At 39.2% G+C, this 14,994-nt stretch overlaps 1 protein-coding gene and 1 long non-coding RNA gene across 13 annotated transcripts in view; one reads left to right on the plus strand and one right to left on the minus strand.

Annotated features, from left to right (window-relative positions):
- TBC1D31 (TBC1 domain family member 31) overlaps positions 1-14,994 on the plus strand; it is an 82,139-nt gene that overhangs the window by 16,641 nt on the left and 50,504 nt on the right. For all 12 annotated transcript variants that reach the window (XM_033203250.1, XM_033203251.1, XM_033203257.1 and 9 more), the window contains 3 exons: positions 7,091-7,242; positions 10,939-11,098; positions 14,452-14,652. In XM_033203250.1, coding sequence (XP_033059141.1) covers positions 7,091-7,242; positions 10,939-11,098; positions 14,452-14,652 — 513 coding nt within the window. The remainder of the gene's footprint in view (positions 1-7,090; positions 7,243-10,938; positions 11,099-14,451; positions 14,653-14,994) is intronic.
- Positions 252-12,218, minus strand: LOC117079442. The gene is made up of 2 exons (XR_004435445.1): positions 12,183-12,218; positions 252-467 (listed from the first exon to the last, which is right to left on the minus strand). It is a non-coding gene; the product is annotated as an uncharacterized LOC117079442 (long non-coding RNA).

The following is a 14,994-nucleotide window of genomic DNA, read 5'->3' on the forward strand; positions in this document are numbered from 1 at the left end:
AGAGTCAGGCCTCCCAAATCCTGGGATGGAGTCAAGGAGCCTTTGGCTGTCCCACCCTTTTTCAGCGCCCCAGTGACTCTTCCTCCTCCAGGCCCCCATAGCCAAGCCTGTCATATCTCTTCAGCTCCAGGGGTCTGTCTGTGACTTCCACCCTAAGGGAGCTGGCACTTTGTGTCACACTACATTGTCCACATCACCAATTCTCCCTCCCTCTCTCCCCTTCCTTCTTCCTCCCTGTTCTTTTTTTTTTCTTTGAAACGGAGTCTGGCTCTGGCACCCAGGCTGGAATGCAGTGGCACAATCTCAGCTCACTACAGCCTCTGCCTCCCAGATTCAAACGATTCTCGTGCCTCAGCCTCCTGAGTACCCGGGATTACAGTCGTGCGCCATGGCAGCCAGCTAATTTTTGTATTCTTCGTAGAGATGGAGTTTTGCCATGTTGGCCAGGCTGGTCTCAAACTCCTGGCCTCAAGTGATCCACTCAACTGGTCTCCCAAAGTGCTGGGATTACAGGTGTGAGCCACCATGCCCAGCCTGGGCACCTGTCCTAGGCCAGGCTTTGGTGTTCAAAATGTTAGAAGTGGAGAAGTCAGAGGAAGATGGAATTATAGGTCTTTCCTCTTCAAAACTTTCTGTTTGGCTGATTTTATTCAAATGAGCACGCAGGCCCTATTCCTCAAACCCACTTCAAATGTGGCATTGCTAGGTTTTAGTCCAAGGAAGGCCCTGTCTCCTTAATGCCCACCATCTTTTGCTTTTCAGGTTTTTTCCTTTCTATTTCGTTAGCTAAATATTATTTTCAGGAGTATCTGAGTCTTTTGTGTGATTAATTATTTTGCTTCAGGTTATATGATACATGCAGTACTGCTTTTAATTTCTAGGTTATTAACATGAACAGCTAGCAGTGCATGTCAACCAAAAATTTACTTTGTAGTCTCCATGGAAATCCCAGAGTCCTTTAATGTGCTTTTAATAATTAAAAAGAGATAAAAGTTGTGCCAACTTATTCATTAGGGATTTAGGCCAAATGTCTTAGTAGCTCTTTTCTTCTTTAATTGCTTTAGTACTTACATTTTGAATTTTAAGTTCCAAAGAAGAGAATGTTGGGAGTTGAACCCACGTGGAAACAGAGTTATGAAACAATGACACGTGACACAGAAACCATCTGTTCTTTTTACTATGAAATTAAAATGAGTATATGCTAAATAGTTGCCAATGCAAACCTTGCTTGGACATTAAGATATTTTAGTTTAAAAATTAGGACTGTGGAAAATGTATGTATACTGTCATGTGTGCCTAAGTATATTAATGTTAGTGCTATTAGAATAAAATTAAATGTGAAAATGTATGTATAGTGTGATGTGTGCATACAGTAAATTGCTCTAAAATAATAAAACAGGACAGGGTACGGTGGCTCACGCCTGTAATCCCAGCACTTTGGGAGTCCGAGGCAGGTGGATCACCTGAGGTCAGGAGTTCGAGAACAGCCTGGCCAACATGGTGAAACCTCATCTCTACTAAAAATACAAAAATTAGCTGGGCGTGGTGGCACATGCCTGTAATCCCAGCTACTGGGGAGGCTGGGGCAGGAGAATCACTTGAACCTGGGAAACAGGTTGCAGTGAGCCGAGATTATACCACTGCACTCCAGCCTGGGCAATAGTGAGACTCTGTCTCAATAAAATAAAATAAAATAACACCATAGTCCAAGTTATCAGCAAATTTTTCTTAAAGGGCCAGTAAATATTTTTGACTTTGCAGTTCAAGAGCAAAATTATATAACCATTCAGAATGTAACCGTTTAAAGCCAGGTACCCAGCTAAGGTGGGAGAATCCCCGGAGCCCAGGAATTCAAGACCCAGCTGGGCAACACAGTGACACAGTGAGAGCCATCTCAAAAAAACAGTGACCATTCTTAGCTCCTGGGCTGTACAAAGACTAGAGAAGGGCCAGATGATGACCACTTCTGTTGAAAACAAGAAATAACTGTAACCTGAATATTAAAGTAAAATGTTCGTTTTTTAAAAAGTTTTTTTCCCATGACACAGCCCTCAGGAGAGCCTGAGAACATGTGCCCCTAAAAACGTTAATTCTTATCAAATTCTTACTAAACTCATTTTTATTACAGATTCTGATTCTATATTTTAAATAGAACTTTTATTTATGTATTTGTTTTGATGACACATGCGACCCTTCAGTAACTTGCTTTGGGTCTTCTGTTACAGATTCCAATTTCGAGGGCTCTTTTAATCTAACACAGTCTTCTACTTTTTTTCTCATGACATTAATTTTCTGGAGAGATCAGACCAGTTATCTTAGAGAATGCCCCACATTCTGGAGCTGTTTTTTCTGTTTCATCATTATTGTTTAACTTGTATGTCTTTCACCTGCATTTTCTGTAAACTAGATATTAAGTCTAAAGGTTTGAGTAGATTCATGTTAGACATGTTTGACAAGCTATTTACCTTATGTGTAGGAAAAAATAGTAAACAATACAGGTTGAGGATTCCCAGTTCAAAAATCTGAAATCCCAAATGCTCCAAAATTTGAAACTTTTTGAGTGCCAACATGATACTCAAATATCAGGCTCAAAGGAAATGTCCATTGGAGCATTTAAGATTTCAGATTTTTGGAGTAAGGATACTCAATTGGTAAGTATAATGCAAATATTCCAAAGTCAAAAAAAATCCAAAACATTTCTGGTTCCAAGCATTTTGCATAAGGAATACTCAGCGGTAGTCCCTCCCTCAGGTTTGGTTTCAGCACTGAGTGTGATAATCTATGCAAAGTTAGGACAATGCTGGTTGTATAGTAAGTGCTTAGTAAAATTGCATCTGTTGCTGTTGTAACCATCAAGCCTGTGATAGGATTATCTCAGTGCAATTAGATAATTTGCCTAAGCTGTAGGGTGCCAGGCACATGGGCTCACGCCTGTAATCCCAACACTTTAAGAGGCAGGCTGATTGCTTGAGCCCAGGGGTTTGAGACCAGCCTGGGCAACAAGGCAAAACCTTGTCTCTACAAAAAATACAAAAACTAGCTGGTGTGCTGGCGTGTGCCTGTAGTCCCAGTTACTCAAGAGGCTGAGGCACAAGAATGGCTTGAACCCAGGAGGCAGAGGTTGCAGTGAGCCAAGATCACACCACTGTGCTGCAGCCTGGACGACAGAGCGAGCTCCTGTCTCAAAAAAACAAAACTGGGGGTAACTGTTATTTATTTATTTTTTAGCTACATTATATTAACAATTCAGAAACCCAAAAGTGTTTAAATAACTCAGCAGCAAAATGTGATCTGACCTCAATTCATTTGGCAGCAAAATCTGAACTGAATTGACATGAGGCTGAAATATTAATATATTTGAGTATGGGTCATTGCCCCAGGTCACCTAAAGTTCTACATAATGTTATATAATATACATCACACTACCTATCTAAAATTGGAAATCTGCATTCTGAAGCCCCAAGGGTTTCAGAAAAGGAACTACGGAACTTTGATTTCAGAGTGTTTGTAAAGAACCTACCACTGTAACCTCTTTCCGCTGATTTTTGTAAGCAGTAATAGTAGTAATTATTAGTAATAGTAATAGATACCTGTTGTTCAGTATGTTCCATGAACCTACATTTTAAATAGTTATTTTCAAGCTTTAATCTGAAAGGGTAGATACCATTATCCCCATTTTGCAAGAAGGGAAACCGAAGTTCAGAAATATTAAGTACTTTGTCCAGAAATATTAAGTAATTTGTTCAGTATCACATAGTTTAGAAGAGAGTTGCAGTTTGAATTCAAACCTGTCTTTATCTAAAGCCTTACTGCTTCTCAGGTAAACCAGTTATACCTTTTCAGATTAGTACGTTTTTATTCTTTTGTTGATGCTTGGAGGTAAGATATTCGGCTCATTAGTTAGATTTTGGAATCCCCGGGATTTGTGATTACTGTGGTATCAGAAAGGCTTTGTGATGGATATCAGAAAACATCTAATAAAGAATGTTTTGCTGAACTTAATTCAGCCTGTGTACCCAGGACACTCAATAAATTACTGCCAAATAATACACTTGACCTTAACTTGCTAATATTAGTATCCTAAACTCTTTAAACCTTGAAAAGGGGCCAGGCACAGTGGCTCACATCTGTAATCCCAGCACTTTGGGAGGCCAAGGCAGGCAGATCACTTGAGGCCAGGAGTTCTAGACCAGCCTGGCCAACATAGTGAAACCCCATCTCCACTAAAATATACAAAAAATTAGCTGGGGATGTTGGCACGGCCCTAGTCCCAGCTGCTTGGGAGACTGAGGCGTAAGAATTGGAGGTTGCAGTGAGCCAAGATCGTGCCACTGCGCTCCAGCCTGGTGACAGAGGGAAGACTCTGTCTCTAGATAGATAGATAGATAGATAGATAGATAGATAGATAGATAGACAGACAGACAGATAAAATAAACCTTGAAAAGAGTTCATCTACCTCCTCAAACTGAATTGGAAAGCTTAGGATTTTTGTGTTCTACAAGGAAAAACTGCAGCTCCGTCCTTGAACCTAACCCCCCAAAAAGTATACTTTGTTAATGTTTTGAAGTCTTTCCTAAGGTTTTTATGTTTCTCAGGAGATGACACTATCTAAATAATAATGACATGCTTCATTAGGAACAATTTTATAATCATTAAAATATGGCAATTAAAATCACAAATCTAGTAATGAATAATCATGTAGGCAATAATCTATCACAGTTATTCCGCTAAAATAGCAGTTGATGCTCATTAACTTTTAAGCTTCTGCTTTTCCCAGTAGGAATAAACTTTATTACTTTTCCAGAAAAGTGACTGCTAATTATAATAATAATTTTCTTAAGTCACTTTTTGACATCAGTTTTGAAAGAGTGTTTTAATGCATTCATTGTAGATCATAGAGATCTGTAAGGCCTTCATATTATAAATCTTCCTAACAGTGAATCTGATAGCGAAAGATCTACCACAGATTGTCTTTAGCAAAGTGAGCCATGGAAGAAGTGAGGAGCTTGATGAGGCCCTTGCCTGATCTGTCAGTATCTGATGTAGTTGAGTTAGTATTTTTTATCGTCTTATTGGCATTAATCCTAAGTAGATTATTTTTGCTAACCAGTATGTTCTCTAGTGCATTATATACGTGTGTGTGTTGTGTCGATGACACACAAAATCATATTTGAGGCCACTGAAACTTTTCTGAGAAAATACTGGTTAATTTCTGTTAATAATTTTGTATTAACAAAAGGAAGCATTGTTTACGCTTGTGATAGAAAAATGGAAACTAGGAGAATAATGTGATGACATTTTCAACTTCACTATCATTTTCACTCTCAGTTGTCCATTAAATAAACTGAATCTCTAATAAGATAGGATTACATATGCATTTGCACCTTTTTACTCTTATAAAAAAAAAAATGCTTAACACTTACTTATCTTGAACACTTTGCCCAATATTCCCAAAGGAGTAACTTTTTTTCTTGAGATGGAGTTTCACTCTTGTCACCCAGGCTGGAGTGCAGTGGCACAATCTCAGCTCATTGCAACCTCCACCCTCTGGTTCAAGTGATTCTCATGCCTCAGCCTCTCGAGTAGCTGGGATTACAGGTGCCTGTCACCACACCCGGCTAATTTTTGTATTTTTAGTAGAGACAGGGTTTCACTATGTTGGCCAGGCTGGTCTCAAACTCTTGACCTCAGGTGATCCGTCCACCTCAGCCTCCCAAAGTGCTAGGATTGCAGGTGTGAGCCACAGTGCCCAGCCAGGACTAACTTTTAAAAGCAAACTGACTAATTTGGGAAGATACATATTTTAAGGCTGTTGACACATATAGTATGGTATATTTAACTAATTTTTACCCCCGGTGGCAGTGTATGACAGTGGCTTTTTTAAATATATATGTGTGTGTGTGTGTGTATATATATAGTATATATAGAGCTATATACTAATATAAACACTATATACTAATATAAATACTATATTAAATACTAACTACTGATAGATGTTTAAAAAATATCAAATGTTGGTGGAAGTATAGGGAAAAGGCACTGTCATACACTGCCGCTGGAATAATATATACATACAGCTCATTTTGTGGGAGTAATATGTATATATAAACACACCACATTTTGTGTATGCATATATGTGCTTTCTTTTTGAAGACAGAGTCTTGTTCCGTCATCCAGGCTGGAATGCAGTGGTGCAATCTTGACTTATTGCAACCTCCGCCTCCCGGGTTCAAGGGATTCTTTTGCCTCAGCCTCCTGAGTAGCTGGGACTACAGGCATGTGCCTGGCTAATTGTTTTTTTTGTTTGTTTGTTTTTGTTTTTTTTTTGAGATGGAGGCTCACTCCCTCGCCCAGGCTAACGTGCAGTGGCAGGTTCTTGGCTCACTGTAACCTCCACCTTCCGGGTTCAAACAATTCTGTCTCAGCCTCCCAAGTAGTGGGGACTACAGATGCCTGCCACCATGCCTGACTAGTTTTTGTATTTTTAGTAGAGCCCTTGTTGGTCAGGCTAGTCTCGAACTCCTGACTTCAGGTGATCCCCCGCCTCGCCTCCCAAAGTGCTGGGATTACAGGTATGAGTCACCACGCCCGACCTAATTTTTGTATTTTTTTGTTAGAAATAGGGTTTCACCATGTTGGCCAGGCTGGTCTCAAACTCATGTCCTCAAGTGATCCACCTGCTTTGGCCTCCCAAAGTGCTGGGATTACAGGTGTGAGCCACCACACCTGACCAATGTGCTTTATTGAAGTAAAATTGATACTCAAAATTATATCTTGTTTTCATTTAACTCTTTAATAATATTAGGTGAAATTTTGTAAACTGCCATTTAGAATTTTGTGACTTGCCTAGTCATTATAGTATACCTAGTTTTCGTTTGAAGGGGTTTTTTTTTTTTTTTTGGTTAATAATAATTTATGAAATAATCAGTATTACTCCTTGTGATATATTAGAAATGTATTTTTCTCCAACTTAAAAAAAGAATATTTTAAAATATTTTAATAAAGAAAAATAGGCTACTTGTATAATTTTAAATTTAAAGAGTACTATGTGAACCTTGTGTGAAAACTAACTTTCTCTATTCCTCCTTAGGTTTTCTTTCTACCATTAAGTAATACCATCCTCAGCTGTTTTAAGGATAATTCCATTTTTGCCTGGGAATGTGACACACTTTTTTGCAAATATCAATTGCCAGCTCCACCTGAAAGCTCTAGTATATTATACAAAGTGTTTGCTGTGACCAGGTAATGTGCATTTTAAGACACTAGGAATATTTAAGAAATTTAATTTCTGGTAAAAAATTACAAATTTTCCGGGAGGCTGAGGCAGGAGAATGGCGTAAACCCGGGAGGCGGAGCTTGCAGTGAGCTGAGATCTGGCCACTGCACTCCAGTCCGGGCGACAGAGCAAGACTCCACCTCAAAAAAAAAAAAAAAAAAATTACAAATTTTCATTTAGTTTTTATTCAGTATCTTTTTGTCATATTAGAAAAAGTTACCTTCAAATTTAGATATGATCTGCTGACTTTTTTTTATTTTGCGAAATATCAAATATACACAAAAATAGAAAAATACATGAACCCCTAAGAATTTCTTCTTTTTTTTTTTTGGTTTTTTGTTTTGTGTGTGTGTGTGTGTGTGTGTGTGTGTGTGTGTTGTTTTATTTATACCAGCATTTCTTCCATCAGAACCACTAAATATTTCCATAAGCTACAATAATCATCAATGAATGGCCATTTCTTTTCTTTTTTTTTTTTTTTGAAGTGGAGTCTCGCTCTGTCGCCCAGGCTGGAGTATGGTGGTGCAATCTCAGCTCACTGCAACCTCCGCCTCCTGAGTTCAAGTGATTCTCCTGCCTCAGCCTCCTGAGTAGCTGGGATTATAGGCATGCGCCACCACACCGGCTAATTTTTGTGTTTTTAGTAGACATGGGGTTTTGCCTTGTTGGTCAGACTGGTCTTGAACTCCTGACCTCATGATCCACCCACCTCGGCCTCCCAAAGTGCTGGGATTACAGGCATGAGCCACCGCACCTGGCCATTTCGTGCCCGGCCATTTCTATTTTTATCAGTCATTTCACCTACTTCCCCAATGCATTGTTTGAAGTAAAACCTAAGTATATCATTTTATCCATAAATATTTCAGTTTATCTCTGAAAGATAAGGGCCCTTTTGGAAATATAACCATAGTATTATCACACTTTATTTATTTTTTGAGATGAAGTCTCATTGTTGTCCCCCAGGCTGGAGTGCAATGGCACAATCTCAGCTCACTGCAGCCTCCACCTCCCAGCTTCAAGCAATTCTCCTGCCTCAGCCTCCCAAGTAGCTGGAATCACAGGTGCCTGCCACCACACCCAGTTAATTTTTACATTTTTAGTAGAGACGGGATTTCACCATGTTGGCCAGGCTGGTCTCGAACTTCTGACCTCAGGTGATCCACCTGCCTTGGCCTCCCAAAGTGCTGGGATTACAGGCATGAGCCACTGCGCCCGGCCTATTATCACACTTTTTAAAAATGAATAAGAATGTCTTAATATTGTCATATGTCTAGTCATATTCAAATGTCCTTGATTTGTCTAATAATTGGTTTTTATGATTGATTTGTTTGAACAAGAAGCAAAACAAGGTTCACACATTGTGTTTTGTTGATGTATTCATCCTTTCTTTTTCCCTTATAGTTTATTCATTAAATAACTGGTTATTTCTCCTCTTGAGTTTTCTATATTCTGGATTTTGCTCTTTGTCTTCATGTGGTATTGTTTAATATGATCCTCTGTTATCTGTATTTTTCCTGTATACTGGTTATACCTGTATTTTCTAAAAACTGGAGGCTTGATCTGATTTAAGCACAAGAAGACATTACACAAGAAGGTGGGTTGTGTACTTTCATCAGTAACAACATAGAACAGTTTTCTTTTGTGATATCAGTAGCCACTGGTGATCATTCCCTAGATCCAGTATGGCCTTAGAAGTTAGCAAAATGCTGCTGTTCTAATTCTCTCATTTATTCTTCACTTATTAGTTAATAACCTTCTATAGAAAGAAACTTCTGCTCATCTACCCTTTGGTTATTTTGATGTACAGTTGTAAAGGAAAGGCAGGATGAATGCTTAATTTTCTCCTCTTTTTTCTTAAACTAGTTTTAAAAGTAATGAACTGGTTTGTTGGCATCTTTCAAAAGTAGCTAATGAAGTTTTTTTGTCTTTAATCTTTGTAAATTCATAGGCTTAGAGTAGTTAGCATGTTTTAATACATTGCAGCCGTCATTCTTAGATGTTCCAGTTCTCTCATCTTTGACTAATAGGAACCTCTTTTCGCTGGCTTTGGCATCCTTTTACTACAACTCCAGTTGCCTATGATAGCTTTCATGCTTTCTGATGTGACAAGATGTTCCAAGCTTATCTGGTACAATTCCTGCCTTAACCCTGGAATTAGCCTTTTCTCTAAAGAGTCTGGGTTCTTTTTTGGGAAATGGTATTTCAAGAACCTAATCTGGATGCTAGGGGTTCTCATTTTGACTGGGCTGATCCTTGTTTCTACTCAGGGGAAAGAGTTACAAAATATATGTTAATTCCTCTCTTTTCTCACCCTGTTCTTCTAAGTCATCAGTAAATCCCATCAACTCAACCAAACTATATCTCAAATTGGTCAATTTGTTTTTATTCATTGCTGTGGGTGGTACCCTAATCCAAGCTACCCTAGCCTCTTTTAGAGTACTATAATAGCCTTCTTATTTGTTCTTCCTGTTTTCAATCTCATTTCCTATAGTCATTCTCTGTGCAGCAGATAAAGTGGTTTTTATAAATCAGTAAGTCAGATCATGTCACTTTCCTATTTAACCTCCTTCATCATTTAGAATAAAATCCAACTCCCCACCCCTCATTTCCCCCGAGGCCTTCTGTCATCTGGCCTAGGCCTCCCTCGCTTCGTCTCATTTCCTTCCTTAGTCTCCTCTAGCCACACCTGAGTATAGCAGTGTACTTTCATATGGCAATGCACTTGAGTATGACCTCTTACTTACTTTTCCCTATATACTAACTTTACTGCTTTTTCAGCACTTTTGTACCAGCCAGTCTGGAATACTGATCGGGATAGAATTCTTCCTCCAAATCATCCCATGACTGGCCTATTTGTGTCATTCAGGTAGCAGATCTTCCTCCTTTCCCAGCTTTCATCACCTTATTTTGTAATTCTTTATAGAACTTATTACCCGCTGAAAACAAGTTCATTTATTTGTTTGTTTGCCTTCCTCTAGATCAAAAATCCTGTAAGAGCAGGATTACTTGACTTGTGCAGCCTTAACTGACTGTGTCCCTGGCTTCTGGGACCATACCTGGCTTATAGCAGACACTTGAAACATAACCATAGTATTATCACACTTTTTACAAATTAATAAGTCCTTTACAAGTTCTTGTTGAATGAATGAGCAATGGCCTTGCAAGTCAAAACAACTTACTCTTCTTGTACCTTATTAAGGTAGCTTTCTTTGAGCAGGAAAAAAGTTTGGGCTGTTACGTTTCTTCATATAGCCAGTACCACCAATTCTGTATAGCTGTATGTGAAACACAGAAAGTTGGATAGTGATAAGTGACCTTGAGATTATGCTATAAAATATAAGTGTTATGTAAAAAACCCACAATCAGGTCATTGAACAAATGTTTGGTAAACTGGTGCCTTAGCACAGTAGGTAAAAATATATATACTATAAACCTGAGCTGTCCATACAAGTATTTAAATGAATACAAATTAAATGCAATTTAAAAATAAGGTCCTCATTAACATTGGCCACATTTCAAGTGCTCGGGAATCACATGTGACTAGTGTGACCATATTGGGTAGCATAGGTACAGCACCTTTCTGTCATCACAGAAAGTTCTGTTAGACAGCACTGCTACAAACAATTGAACCCGCCTTACTTTCTCGCTTTTTTGTTATATAGAGATGGCCGAATCCTGGCTGCTGGAGGCAAGTCAAATCATCTTCATTTGTGGTGCTTGGAAGCTAGGCAGCTCTTTAGAATTATCCAGATGCCCACTAAAGTTCGAGCCATTCGTCATCTAGAATTTCTTCCTGATAGTTTTGATGCTGGTTCTAATCAGGTTAGTAACATAAACGTAGGACACTGTACTTTTTGCAAAAGAACGCATCCATCTCTGAACTATATTAGCTCTTATTTATTTAACTTACACCTTGTTACAAGAATTTGAAATTACAAATATGTGACTTTTGTGAAGAGTCTAGAATTGAAAAAAATTTCAAAATCTTGTATTCTTTATACTATTGACAATTTGCTCTTATAAAATCAGCATACTGTAAATTTATATTGTACTCTATGGTTTGCAGTGTGCTTTAGCATGCTAGTTTTCATTTGATCCTTAATTATTTGGCATAGGCAGGAAAGATATTCTCCCCATTTTACAGATTATAACACTAACAACTAGAAACATTGACTTGTCAACATTCCTGTTAATTGTAAGGATTAAAGATTGGACTAGAACTAAAATTTTTTCATTGTGTTGTTATTTTATTTACCCTAACTGGTTGCTCACTCCTGTGAAACATGTTTTTATAGGTATCTTTCTTTAGTTTACAAAGTGCTTCTTCCCCCATCCTCCTTCACTTATTCCTTTTTAAGAGTTGAGTTCTGTCAAACCTTAACTTTCTTATTTCAAATAGACTGTCATGGATCTTGTATTTTAACAGATTAGATATATGTTTTCCATATGTATGTATACATATGCGTGTATGTATATATCACGTCCATTTTACTTACGTTTTTGATTAGGTAATATATTCATATGGTTGAAAACATAAAACAGCACACAGTAGGAAGTCTGTCATGCCTTTCTACCATTTGTCTAGTTGTTCACCTCCCCCCATATCCACTATTGTTCTGTATAGTGTTATGTTTTTCCCATTATTTTATACAACCTTGCACCTTTTATTCTTTGGGTTTTTTTGTTGTTGTTTTGAGATGGAATCTAGCTCTGTCTCCCAGGCTGGAGTGCAGTGGTGCAATCTCAGCTCACTGCAACCTCCGCCTCCCAGGCTCAAGTGGTTCTCCTGCCTCAGCCTCCCAAGTAGCTGGGACTACAGGCATGAACCACCATGCCCAGCTAATTTTTGTATGTTTAGTAGAGACGGGGTTTCCCATATTGGCCAGGCTGGTCTCAAACCCCTGACCTCAAGTGATCTACCTGCCTCAGCCTCCCAAAGTGCTGGGATTATAGGTGTGAGCCACTGCGCCCAGTCTACGCTTTATTCTTAAGTTGGAACTTGTTCTATATCAGTGCAGAACTTCTTTCTTTTTTACAACTGCAACACTATGCAGTTTATTTTTTAAACCAGTCTTCTATTGGCACTTAACCTATTTTTAGTCATTTTCTGTTACAAATCATGCTCACTGAATAACTTTTTACAAGTGTCATTTCACACATCCTCTTTGTAGGATAAAATCCCAGAGTTGAAATAGTGGCATAAAGGTTATGTGCATCTGTCATTTGGGTAGATCTTGCCCAATCGACTTCCAGAGGAGTTGCATCAACTGCAGGTGAGGGGCTTTGTTTCCTGCAAGCCAGCCAACAGGAGGGCTTTATAGACTATCACCTCCAAACTGCCTTTTACAGTCTTTTGTATGATTAATGACATCAGCATTTCAAGCAATCACATGGTGGCATCACTTACCAGCCACTGCCACTGGGAAGAGAACCTGTGCTTAGGCATGGCAGCATAGGGGTTTATTTGCTTCAACTTTTTTATTACATGTTTTTTTTGTTTTGTTTTGTTTTTTGTTTTTTTTTTTTTTTGAGATGGAGTTTCACTCTGTTGCTCAGGCTGGAGTGCAGTGGCCGGATCTCAGCTCACTGCAAGCTCCGCCTCCCGGGTTCACGCCATTCTCCTGCCTCAGCCTCCTGAGTAGCTGTGACTACAGGCGCCCGCCACCATGCCTGGCTAAGTTTTTGTATTTTTTAGTAGAGACGGGGTTTCACCATGTTAGCCAGGATGGTCTCGATCTCCTGACCTCATGATCCTCCCTCCTCAGACTCCCAAAGTGCTGGAATTACAGGCGTGAGCTACCACACCCGGCCTTTATTACATGTTTTTAATTTTTGAAATTTTGAGTTAAAATTTAAACTTTTCCCCCCCCTTAAAAGACTAGCTTCCCTCCTACCCCTCCACTACCCTTGCAACTCACAAACTCTCCATTCTCCAGATGTTACTTAAAATATTTGCTGAAAACAGGTAGACAATGGGGAGCCTCAGTGGCAGTGACAGGTTTGTGTGGGGGCAGCAGGGCTGATGTTAGCTTCGATTAGCTATGGAAAGGGTACAGGAAGGCAAACCCTCCACCTTCCTTGTTCCTGATAGCCAGTGTGGAGGCAAAAGTTAGGAACTGTCTCTCTTAGTCTGTTTTGTGCTGCTGTATTGGAATACCACAGACTGGGTAATTTATAAATAACATAAGTTTATTTCTCACAGTTCTGGAGGCTGGGAAGTTCAAGGTCTAGAGGTTGGCATCTTTTGAAGGCCTTTGTTCTCTGTCATAATATAGTAGAAGGCCTCATATGGGTGAGAAAGGGAGGGAGGAATGGGAGGGGACAAGAGGGAGGCGAACTCATCCTTTTATACCAAACCCACTCCCATAATAACAGCATTAATCTCTTCATGAGGGCAGAGCCCTCATGCCCTAGTCACCTCTCATTAGGCCCTATCTGCCAACACTGTTGCATTGAGCAAGTTTCCAATACTTGCTGTTGGAGAGACACATTCAAATTATATCATTGTCTAATCCTCTCTGTCCTCTGCATGATCTGCCTGTGGGAAGGGAAGATTCTTAGGGCACCTTTCCATAGTCCATGATGATAGGTTCCTTGCTGATTCTGATTAGATCCAGGGCATAATCAACATGAGCCATAAGTTGTGATTTTAAAATATATAATATCAGGCCTGGCGCAGTGGCTCATGCCTATAATCCCAGTACTTTGGGAGGCCAAGGCAGGCAGATCACCTGACATCAGGAGTTTGAGAGCAGCCTGGCCAACATGGTGAAACCCCATACCTACCAAAAATACAAAAATCAGCCAGGCATGGTGGTGCATGCCTGTAATCCCAGCTACTCGGGAGGCTGAGGCTGGAGAATTGCTGGAACCCGAGAGGCGGAGGTTGCAGTGAGTGGAGATCGTGCCACTGCACTCCAGCCTGAGCAACAAGAGTGAAACTCTGTCTCAAAACAATAATAATAATAAAATAAAACATATCTCACTGAGAATAGAATTTCCTCTAGGTGGCCCTCTCAAAATATATGTATTTATATACACACACACATATATATATACACACACACGTACATACACAAACATTGCATACATGTAAAGACATGTATATAGTATGACTTTCAGACATTCACTGTCACATGTTTTTAGGAGTTTATATTTTTTCTCTCTACTCTTAGGTTCTTGGAGTACTAAGTCAAGATGGTATTATGAGATTTATCAATATACAGACTTGTAAACTTCTCTTTGAGATTGGGAGCCTTGATGAAGGAATTAGCTCATCAGTAATTAGCCCACATGGACGGTACATTGCATCTATTATGGAAAATGGAAGTCTAAACATATATTCAGTTCAGGCTTTAACACAAGAAATAAATAAGGTATGTATGATCAAGTAATCAACATCAGCTTTTTATAAACACTTACCTATTATATCATCAAGAGTAAAATCTTTATGCTACTGTTTCTCACTTACCTGGAACTTATCCATTTTTCTGGATATATGTTGTTGCTCTTACTCCTAAAGCCACATCTCTGACCTTGATTTCTCACATATGCTCTATTCTTAAATTGTTGCCTTCCTGAGGGACATCTCCGTTTGATGTCTCTCATTTAGGTGTTACTCATTCTCTCCTTCCCAAAAGAGTTCTTCAATCCTAGTTTCTTCAGTTCTGTCTCATGTTTTCTTCCCATCTCATAAGCTAGAGACCTTGAAGCTCTAT

The sequence above is a fragment of the Trachypithecus francoisi genome, unplaced genomic scaffold (assembly GCF_009764315.1).
Source record: "Trachypithecus francoisi isolate TF-2019V2 unplaced genomic scaffold, Tfra_2.0 Lachesis_group7, whole genome shotgun sequence".
NCBI lineage: Eukaryota > Metazoa > Chordata > Mammalia > Primates > Cercopithecidae > Trachypithecus > Trachypithecus francoisi.